The sequence below is a fragment of the Toxotes jaculatrix genome, chromosome 13 (genome assembly GCF_017976425.1).
Source record: "Toxotes jaculatrix isolate fToxJac2 chromosome 13, fToxJac2.pri, whole genome shotgun sequence".
NCBI classification, from domain to species: Eukaryota; Metazoa; Chordata; class Actinopteri; family Toxotidae; genus Toxotes; species Toxotes jaculatrix.
The window spans coordinates 24,143,105-24,154,431 of NC_054406.1; the positions used below are offsets into that span (position 1 = coordinate 24,143,105).

General features: G+C 42.4%; 1 protein-coding gene across 1 annotated transcript; it reads right to left on the reverse strand.

Annotated features, from left to right (window-relative positions):
* Positions 1 to 1,776, reverse strand: LOC121191763 (protein NLRC3-like; the record flags this gene model as incomplete). The annotated part of the gene is made up of 1 exon (XM_041053144.1): positions 1 to 1,776. A coding segment is annotated over one exon (1,776 nt), but the record flags the coding sequence as incomplete, so codon positions are not given.
* Between the last annotated feature and the right edge of the window lie 9,551 nt (positions 1,777 to 11,327).

The window sequence follows — 11,327 nt, forward strand, 5'->3', positions numbered from 1 at the left end:
TTACAGAGCTTTGTTAGAGGCTTTGACAACTGGCAGCAGCTTCAGAAGAGCCTCCTCTGAAGCAGAGTATTTCTTCAGGTCAAACACGTCCAGATCTTTTTCTGATGACAATAAGATGAAGACCAGAGCTGACCATTGAGCAGGAGACAGTTTATCTGTGGAGAGACGTCCTGAACTCAGGGACTGTTGGATCTGCTCCACTAGAGAACGATCATTCAGTTCATTCAGACAGTGGAACAGGTTGATGCTTTGCTCTGCAGAGGGAGTCTCTTCAATCTTCTTCTTGATGTACTGGACTGTTTGCTGATTGGTCTGTGAGCCACTTCCTGTCTGTGTCAGCAGACCTCGTAGGAGAGTCTGATTGGTCTGCAGTGAAAGACCCAGGAGGAAGCGGAGGAACAAGTCCAGGTGTCCATTTGGACTCTGTAAGGCCTTGTCCACAGCCCTCTGGTAGAGCTGAGTTGGATCAGGTTTGTATCTGAACAGGTTAGACCACAGGGAGGTTGATTGTTCTTCTGACAGCAGATTGACTCCAGACTTGATGAAGGTCAGATGGACATGAAGAGCAGCCAGAAACTCCTGAAGACTCAGATGGACGAAGCAGAACACCTTGTCCTGGTACAGTCCTCTCTCCTCTTTAAAGACCTGTGTGAACACTCCTGAGTACACTGAGGCTGCTCTGATATCGATGCCACACTCTGTCAGGTCTGATTCATAGAAGATCAGGTTTCCTTTCTGCAGCTGCTCAAAAGCCAGTTTTCCCAGAGACTCAATCATCTCCCTGGTCTCTGGACTCCAGTGTGGATCTGTCTCAGCTCCTCCATCATACTTAACGTTCTTCAGTTTGGACTGAACCACCAGGAAGTGGATGTACATCTCAGTCAGGGTCTTGGGCAGCCCTCCTCCCTCTCTGGTTTCCAACACATCCTCCAGAACTGTAGCAGTGATCCAGCAGAAGACCGGGATGTGGCACATGATGTGGAGGCTTCGTGAAGTCTTGATGTGGGAGATGATCCTTCTGACCTGTTCCTCCTCTCTGAACCTCTTCCTGAAGTACTCCTCCTTCTGTAGGTCAGTGAACCCTCTGACCTCTGTCACCATGTCAACACACTCAGGAGGGATCTGATTGGCTGCTGCAGGTCGTGTGGTTATCCAGAGGCGAGCAGAGGGAAGCAGTTTCCCCCTGATGAGGTTTGTCAGCAGCACATCCACTGAGGTGGACTCTGTAACATCAGTCAGGACCTCAGTGTTGTGGAAGTCCAGAGGAAGTCGACACTCATCCAGACCGTCAAAGATGAACAGAACCTGGACCTCTTCAAACCTGCAGAGTCCTGCTTCTTTGGTTTCAGTAAAGAACTGATGAACAAGTTCCACCAAGCTGAACTTTTTCTCTTTCAGCACATTCAGCTCTCTGAACGTGAATGGAAATGTGAAGTGTATGTCCTGGTTGGTTTTGTCTTCAGCCCAGTCCAGAGTCAACTTCTGTGTTAAGACTGTTTTCCCAATGCCAGCCACTCCCTTTGTCATCACTGTTCTGATTGGTCCATCTCTTCCAGGTGAGGCTTTAAAGATGTCTTCTTGTCTGATGCTTGTTTCTGGTCTGGCTGGTTTCCTGGATGCTGTTTCAATCTGTCTGACCTCATGTTCATCATTGACCTCTCCAGTCCCTCCCTCTGTGATGTAGAGCTCTGTGTAGATCTGATTCAGAAGGGTTGGGTTTCCTGCTTTAGAGATCCCCTCAAACACACACTGGAACTTCTTCTTCAGAGCAGATTTAAGTTTACGTTGACAAACTGCAGCAACATGTCCTGAATGAACAAATAAAAAAAAACATCAATGACTGATTCATAAAGAAAACATGACATGTTCATCCCCCTAAAGAACACACATGAACATATGTCCCTCCATGTCTTGAGACGTTAGTAAATGTCCCATTTGTCCATCATGTTGAATCTTTAGAGAAATCCTCTTACTGCTGTGCAGACAGTCAGCCAGCTCCTCCTGCTTCATTCTCCTCAGGAAGTTCACTGTGATCTTCACAAAAGCCTCTCTGCTGCTCCTCCTCTGCTCTTCATCCTCACCATCCAACACCTCGTCATTCTCCCTCTGACTCTCTGAGCATTCTGGGTAATCTGGACTCACACCCTTCTGGATCTTCTTCAGCTCCTTCTTCACAAAAGTGACAATGTTCTCCTCCAGCAGCTGGAACAGAAAACTATATGAATGACACAATCAAAGTAAAACCATGGAGCCAAACATCAGATCCATGTTGGACACACTGACAATCCACTGCTCTAAAAAGTGCAGCATGGAGATTATTGTCAACACAACAGATGTCAAAGTAGTTGTTGTCCATGTACAGACCATAAATATGGAGTCCAGGTGTGTTTGATGCTGCTGGGCAGACTGAGCACTGGGAACCTCTGAGCTCTCCTGGTCCACTCTGTGGAGGAATCATGAAGAATTAGCTCACATTATGTTTGCAGTATCTGTGAGTGTTTTATGCTTTGTACACAAACAACAGCTGCTTTTATGTTCTGTGGTGACTGTCCTGATTAAAGCAAACACTACTGTGCTGTGACATTCTCAATGAGAGGAAACAAGCAATCAGTTCTGTACCTCATGATCTAGAGTCATCACAACAAGTCCACCTTTTAAATGATGAGTTTTAAGGACTCACACTGGGTTTGACAGAAGTCTCACCTCTGCTACAGGACACTAACACAAACACTGGAACTGGATAGATGCTGAGTTACAGGGAGTTTTAGTTCTGATCTGAATGACACATATAAGAACATAAGAAGTGCTTTTCTTGAAAAGAGAAACATCAACTTTGCCACTAAAGCCTGTGTTTCAGCCTGATCATGTTCAAATACTGTGTCATTCATGAAGCCTGGAGACAAAACACAATCACTTCATCTTTCATAGAAGACCAGTTATACAGGACAGCTGTCTGATACATTTTAAACTCAGCTGCAGCTCACTTCTTTGCAGCAGAGGGAGGCTGTCCTTTGAAATTAATGAGGTGACCATTTGACCTGTCACTCTTCATGGACACACAGCTGGGCTCAGGTCCATGTTCAGGTCCAGGTCCAGCAGAGTCTGGTGTGTGCTGCTGCTCTGGCCTTCAACACAACACACACAGAGCTTTGAGTGTGAATAATGATGGTGCAGTGATGTGAGTGCTGAGCTCTGACATGGAGAAGAGTCATGGACAGTTAGAGATCCTCATCTCACCTCTGAGCTTTGGTCTGGATCTCATGGTCCCCACACAGACTGCTTTTAGGGGGAGGGGCTCCCTCCTCTCTGTCCTCACACTGATTCATGATGCTGAATTCACATCCACATCAGCTCACACACACTTTCTACCTTCATCTGCAGAGAAAACACAAATCATTCATCTGCACATCAACTGAAATCATCCTTAGGTTCAGGTTCCTTTATTTGTATCTGTAGGTAGATTTGTTCCTCTGTTTTAAAGTTGTCTGACTGAACCATGACACTAAAGAAAATGATCAAATGGATTCTATAAAAGAGAGAAAACATGCTCATTATGGTTCAGTCAATGTGAAAATGTACAAGTTTCCTTAAACAGTGTAAACGTTTCTGAGCCTTTTTACAAACCACTTCACAATTTTCTTCAAAAAGTCAATTTGCTGTCAATGTCCCGAGATATTTGTAAGACTGCACATACTCAATGGTCTGACCTTTAATTAAAGTGACTTGGTGCCTGTGGGGTTTCCTCCTAAAATCAATGAGCATATCTTTGGTTGTTGTTGTCAGGGTTCACCCTGGGGAGCCAGGGTGCTCTTATTTTGTAATGTTTATTTAGGGTTTCCTGTTTTATTCTGACATTATCTTAGTTTCCGGTTGTTCACTGTTCTCCCTCTCGTTTCAGGTGTCTCGACCTTCCCCTCCCCGTGTGCTCATCCCACTTCCTGATTACCCTTCCTCTCCTAATGTGTTTCACGTGTTTGTAATTGTCTCACCTCCCCCTAATGTATTTAGTCCCCGTCTTCCCATCACTCGTCGCCAGATTGTCTTGTGTGTTGTTTACCAAGCTTTCCAGCGTTCTTTTCCCCATACGTGTTCTACTGTGTTCTTTGTGATAGTGTATGACCTCTGCCTGGATTTTTGGATTTTGAGCTAGCCTTCCCCCTTTTTGGTACCTTTGCTTCTTCGGACTGATTTTCTGTGTAACGAACCTGGACTATTAAACCGTTTTTTGATTCCCCACTCTCTGACTCTGCGCCTGTGTCCTCGTCCCTTCTCCTTCGTGCCTGACAGTTGTAGCATTTAGCTGCAGGTAGGATTCCTCACACCACTGAACTAAATCATCAATGACTGGTCCATGGCTGCTCTCACCGTCCTGGAGGAGACTAACAATAACTGAGTCATCAGCACTTTATGATGCTTCTGCTGTCATGTCTGCTTTGACACATGTTTGTGTATAAAATGAACAATAGTGGTGACAACACACACCCTTGAGGAGAAACAGTGGAAGAACACCTTTGGTCAGACAATGTACTGTTGACCCTCACTCTCTGTGTCCTGTTGGTTAAAACATCCAGAATCCAACCCACCACATTATTATTTAAATCAAACTGTTGTAGGAGCCTTTCAATTCAAATGTGAGGTTGGATTGTATTAAAAGCAGAAGACAAGTCCACAAATAAAAGCCTGGCGTGTGTCCCATTACAATCCAGATGTTTAAAAAGCATGTTGAGCAGAGTCACTGTAGCATCCTCCACTCCTCTGTGAGGCCTGTATGCAAACTGCAAAGGATCCAGTGCATGTTCAGTTTGCTTCAGGATCTCAGATCTGACCAGTTTCTCAAAAGTTTCCATTCAGATTGAAGTCAGGGTGACTGCTTTAAAATCATTCAGTGTTTTGGGACAGCAACCACAGCGTCTTTCCAGAGCTTAGGGACATGTTGTGTCTGTAAGGGCTTATTAAAAATATACTGAAACACAGGACTCAGTTCATGTGGACTGGACTTCACTAAACACCCACATATACTATCGGGGCCGTGACCTTTGTTCAATTTTACTGCACAGAATGTCTTTTTGACATCACGCAGCTCAATGTTAAAGTGCATAGTGTCTTTAAGTTTATGTTTCAGTTGCTGAGTTTCTGTGCTAAAATCAAAACGACAATAAAAACAATTCAGAGCATTATCCAGCTCTGTGTCCGAGTTCCAACCATCTAAAAAGACACGAGTACTGAGCTCTGTGCTCTGAAGGCCTGCAGTAGTTTTCATGCTTGCCCAGGCTGAACCAAGTTTGTTTGCTGCCATTTTGTTTTCCAGTTCTGATTTGTAATCCTGCTTTGACTGATTTGGTTAAATCCTGGTTTGTTGTTGGGAAATATTTGAACACACTTACAGGGAATGATCATATCCCTGCAAAAGACCATGTATGAGCATGTTATGTCCACCAATGAGTCCAAATCATCCCCACAGGACTGTGTGAAAACATCCCAGTCTGTGCAGTTAAAACATCCCTGGAGACAGAGCACCGACTCATCTGTCCAGACCTTTATGTCCCTGCTCTTTTCTCCATCATTTGTCCTGTAGAAATATCAGCTGCTCCTCCACTGATTGGCTCTTCTTTCCTCTTTCATATCTTTCACACACGATTCAGAGACGACCATTTCCATTCACTGACACACAGATGGACTGAGATCCACTGATTTTATCTGACAATCTGTTTGTCTGCAGTGTTTCTGTAGAAAATGACTTGATGAAACAAGCTGCAGGTGATTATTCCACACAAAACAACTGAGACTCAGTTCATTTCACCTCAATATTATTCCAGGGACCCTTTTAGTTGGGGCCCCTGGCACTTTCCTGCCTTTTCTCATAGTAAAGTCTGAACTATATGAAGCATCAACAACAAACCAAAACCAAACCAAACAGCAGAGACACAGATAGACATCAATAAAAACAGCAAACATGTCCTGACAGACAGTTTTTCTGTTTGTACTGTGACCAGCCACAGAGATATAATCACCTATCAGAGCTGCTGAGATGCTTTATTGTGAGAGTATTTATGGATTTGGGTCTTTATCATCTAATTCATCAGGTAGAGTTTGTCCTGATAGGACCAGGAGGCCTCTGACTCTGTGGATGGAGTGTTAACTGTCTCTCTGAAAATCACACAGAGTCTGAAAAACCCCGTCAGTCCCTCTGAGCTCAGTCCCGTAGAGTTCATCTAATGACAGAGAAAGTCAGAGCTGTTCTCCAGCCGCTGTCCGGCCGAGCTCAGACCGCATTTAGCGGCTCAGACTGCGGGAGAACAGCGGCTCAGGTCCGCCTCCTCCACAGGCTGATTCAGGCAGGAAAAGCTGCCTTCAGTCAGCAGTAAGTGGAGCCACAGACTAACAAAGGCTCCGTGTTCAGCTACTGACCATCAGCTCACTCTGCTTCTACTCTGACTCCACCGCTTCTACCGCAAATATCCACACAACATGGCGCATAATGACGGACCTCTTCCTGCCTCACCTCGACTTTAGATTGACAACTCAGAGTCTATACAACTAAACACCACAACGCAGTATAAAAAAACACTACAACATCCAAATCCGTACATCAGATAATCCAGGTAACTACAGGAAGTGTTGACGAGAAAAACATTAGAAGTGCTGACATTTACCTTCAGACAGAGAAAATCATCTGCACCACAAACTTCGGTGAAAGTAAAAGTGAAAGTAAACTTTCAGCAACCGTCGTGTCATGACGCGCTCCTGTCTATGCGTCATTGGAGCAACTCATTGATGTGTCGACGTCCACTGACCAGGAGCGACTCCAAACCACCCACTCCCTCTTGTGGTGAAACTACAACATTACAATGCCTGTACTATTTATATTGGGCCACACTACTTAGTTATAAATAAACGAACAGCTGAGCAAACTAAACAATTAATAAGCAGTAAATATGAAGACAAGGGTTCCACTCTGCTACAGATACATTTTGGATTAATATTCTATGCAGACTGTAATGTAAATAATTACCAAACATGACAGCTTCTTGCTTCTGTGCTCTGTTTCCTATCATAACTGTAATCTGCTGAGCACACAGTATCCACTAACTGTTCTGTAATCTGAATGCTGGCCCTCTAACATTGTTCACTTCCAACCCTGTTTGTATCATGTTTTATATGCTGCATGTCCTTCTCCTCCTCTCCTCCATTCCTAGCTGTCCTATCTTCCTCCTTTTCCTCCTTTCACCCAGCCCAGCCATCAGCAGGAGGGTCCCCCATCTGAGCCAGGTTCTGCTCAAGGTTTCTTCCTGTTAAAAGGGAGTTTTCCTTGCCACTGTCGCCTTAAGTGCTTGCTCTGGGGTCAGACTCTGGGCCTCTGTAAAGCGCTTTGAGATAATTTTGATTGTGGAAGGAGCTATTAGAATAAAATTGAATTGAATTGATGTAATATTTTACAGTGCATCCTCTGGTTGTAAGTTAGTCCAGAGCTCATCTATGACCATCATTTTTGATTGGATATATCCTGTCACCTTTGTTGCCATTTTACACAGTGCACAGTCTCCATTAAATTCTTTTACAGTGTATTTCCTGATAATCAATGCTAGAATTTTTTACAGTTCATCTCCTATTTATCATTTTACAGTGATCCTTTTAGTTGTCACATTTTTTACAGTGTATCTGCTTGTAGTGAAAACATGGATGGAATAATACATGGAACATTATTCAAACTATGACCAGTCCTCATCTTCCTGCTGATGTCATCAATACTGATTGGTACATATTGATCCTAATAATCAGTGCGAGTCCTGTTGGACACTTGTCAGTGTGACCACTGGAGGGCAGTAACCTCTCTGATTATTTGTCCATCAGTCAGACATCAGTATTTATATCAGTGTAATAATATGTGTGTTCACATACAGAGAGTCATTATCAGACTGATGAACATTAGAGCTAAAATAAGTCAGTAAATGTGGAATAATGTCAGTGTGAACATCAGTATCAGTCAGTGCTGTGTGCAGAGTTGTAGTTACTGACAGTGACCACTGGAGGGCAGAAGACTCCTGTTCAGTGAAGAGGTTATAAAGTCACTTTTTCTTCCTTCTTCAGCAGGTCCCATAGACACACTCCAGTATCATATGATCAGATGGGTGAATACCTCTCATACTCCTGATGGGACAGAGTCATCTGTAGGTTCATGAAGTGTTTGGATAATATCAGTCCAGTTTTTGAACCCGATTCTACCTAATGGAACAAGCTTCATAACAAACTGTAGTGCTGAATATTGTTTCTGAGAAATAAACTATTCATCAAGGTCATCATTGTACATGTGTGAGGAAGCTGGAACATTTTCTATGGTTTGTGTTATGAATGGTTGTTTTTGGATTTAGTTGGTTGTTGATGATTTTGTCATGGAAACAAAGATTAAGGTGTAGCACACTAACATGTCTTCACAGAAATGTGTTTCACTTGTCTGTGGAGACTCAAAAAACTCCTTCAAACACATCAGACACATGTCTGACGCAGGTCTACTCAGCACGTTTGACCTACGTTGGACCTGTTCATACTAAACAGCTGCCAGCTGCTGCTCACTACTGGAACAGTGGATTTCATACACTTCACTGCACATTCATGAGAACTACACTCAGTGCTCACTTTATTAGGTACACCTGGACAATCCAACGCAGTTCATGTCAAGTTGGAAGCAGCAAATGTTTTTGTATTTTGTGAAAACATGTTCTCTTGAGAAATAACCTGTAAATTGAAATAACTGATTAATTGCTCCTGAGATCTTTCCCTGTGCCTGAGTTCAGCTAGAACCAAAACCTCTGTTGGCTCTCCCCTGGACTAATCCATGGACGGATTAATTGTGTCAGCTCTAATTATCAGTGTAAACACTTTACTAATGAGATACTTTAGAATTTGGTCAGATTATTAGGAGGTGGTGATGCCTGGAGGAGGGGCTTCTTCTAATCTCCCTGCCACACTTCATTTGCCTTCTAATGAACATTAATCCAAAAGAGTAAAAGCAGCTCAGAACCAAATGAAGCATTTAGTTTGTCTCATTTAAATTTTTCTGTGAGACAAGAAAGTTCATGACATTAAAGTCTTTACATGTGGAATAATAATCTCAGCTCATCGTTCTCAAATATGGTTTGTTCACATACAGTGACTTCAGAAAGTAGACCGTTTTTTTTAAACACATTTTCAAATGAACCTTTGTAATTTCTCATTATGTCTCACCCTCCACCTCTGCCTCACCTGCAGTCTCTCTCTCTCTCTTTCACAGTCATGTGTTAGATACAAATACTTTAACAGACACACACTGACTGCTGAAAAGATTTCTTACCAATGTGTGTCATATATTTCCTCAGTTATCAGTCGAACATTTCATTAAAACAACAAGTGACCATGGCAAATTCATTTAGCAGCCATAGTAGATTCCTGTTAAATCAGAGCATCAGCCTCATATTCTGGACTCCACTTTCCATGTAACTGAAACCCAGAGTAGTAAAAGTAGAGAGGAGAGATGTGTGTGTGTGTGTGTGTCTGAACATCTTGATCTTGTGTGCTTAAATATCACATCAAGTTAACAAACATATCATCTGAACAAAACATTCCACAATATGAACTAAACTAGACACTGACATGAACTACTAACATGTACTGACTTACTGAAAACCTTGGAGCTGATCTGGACTTTCCTGTAGTTTCCTCTTGTCCTTGTAACAGCAGTAGCTCCGAGCTCAGAGTCAAACTCATGTATCAGCTCAGGTTTGACTGACACTTCATCAATGTCATGAACCGGCTCAGAGTTCACAGCAAAAAGAAGAGAGATCACACAAACAGAATGGTGGATAATCAATTGAAAACTTAATATAGGAATATGTATGTCAGTGGTGTAGGGAATGTCTGCATGTGTGAAAATGTTGGATGTAAAAATACACTAACCGAAAATAAAATAACCAAACCTTACCAACCAAAATCTACATGAGAGAGAGAGAGAGAGAGAGAGAGAGAGAGAGAGAGAGCGCCAGCCTCTCCCTGGTGGAACAACTTCCTTAAATTCTCTTTAAACAATGGCAGAGGACATGATGGTGGACGATAAATAATCACTAACACTATGTTGTACATAAAGACACACTGTGCACACTAAATTGACCTGTGACCTACAGTGGTTGAAACTGTAACCAGCAATCTGGATCATATCTAGCAAGGATTCTGCAGTAAGCCATGTTTCTGTTACAGTAATACAGTTAGGCTGCAAATGCTGAGTACACATCACCACATCTGCAACATGCTGAGTTAAACTTTGCACATTCATACAAAACACTCTAAAAATATGTGGACTTGATGTGCTCCTTGGAACATCCTCTGTAAGAAACTGGCACATGTTATTAATGACATCCAAAATGCTCTTTACAATAAATCTTCTTCTGTTCAAAGTTCTCAATAATGAACTCTGACAGACTCCTAACATGGCTTAAAGCCACATGTACTTGTCTTGCTGCAAAAATCTTTCCTAAATTAAAAAAAAATAAATTAACATCATCAAACTTCACAAAGTCCTTGTGAGGAAACCTCTTGTTTTCTAAGAAAACAATGTGAGTCACTGTACCGCAAACCCCATTAACAAGACCGTCTAAAACATCTACATTCTTACACAACATGACACGTGCACCCTTGCCTAAAAATAATTCCTATGACAAATAAGTATTGGAAGCTTTGGCATGATGCCCTTCTAATAGCTTCAGTTTGTCATTAACATAGTCTCTTGCCTCTACAACAACATATTCTGGACAGGACTTCAACAACTGTTGATTATTATGCTCATTTACTTTAACTGCACATCACTGTCCAGCATCACTGTTCCCTTTGAACACGTTCTAACCCGATTTAACAGCTGTGCAAAAACACTATCTTTTTGCTGCATTATTTCCTTTAATTCTACCACCTTAAATACATTTGTCCATAATGTATTTCTAAAATCATCTACATACAGTGGCTTCCCTTTAACAGGAGGCAGTTAGAAAAAATCAGCAACCACACTAACATTTCCAAAGGGTGACAAGTCACCACTTTGTTTAATTCGCTGAGAAGAGAATTGAACTTCTCTTCGCCCAAAGGAGCAAACGGCAGCTTAACATTCCTCCCTATACTAAAGGTGGTGTGAATGGTTGTTGCTTTCAAATTAAAAGCAGGAATCCCTGTACGAGCAGTCAACACACACATTGACTCATACTGAATCATCCTTATGAAATGACTTTTACCAGTACCTGCACCGCCAGTAATAAAAACATGCAGCGGTGCAGGATTTTTACCATTAACCTTCTCTAAACACCACTGTT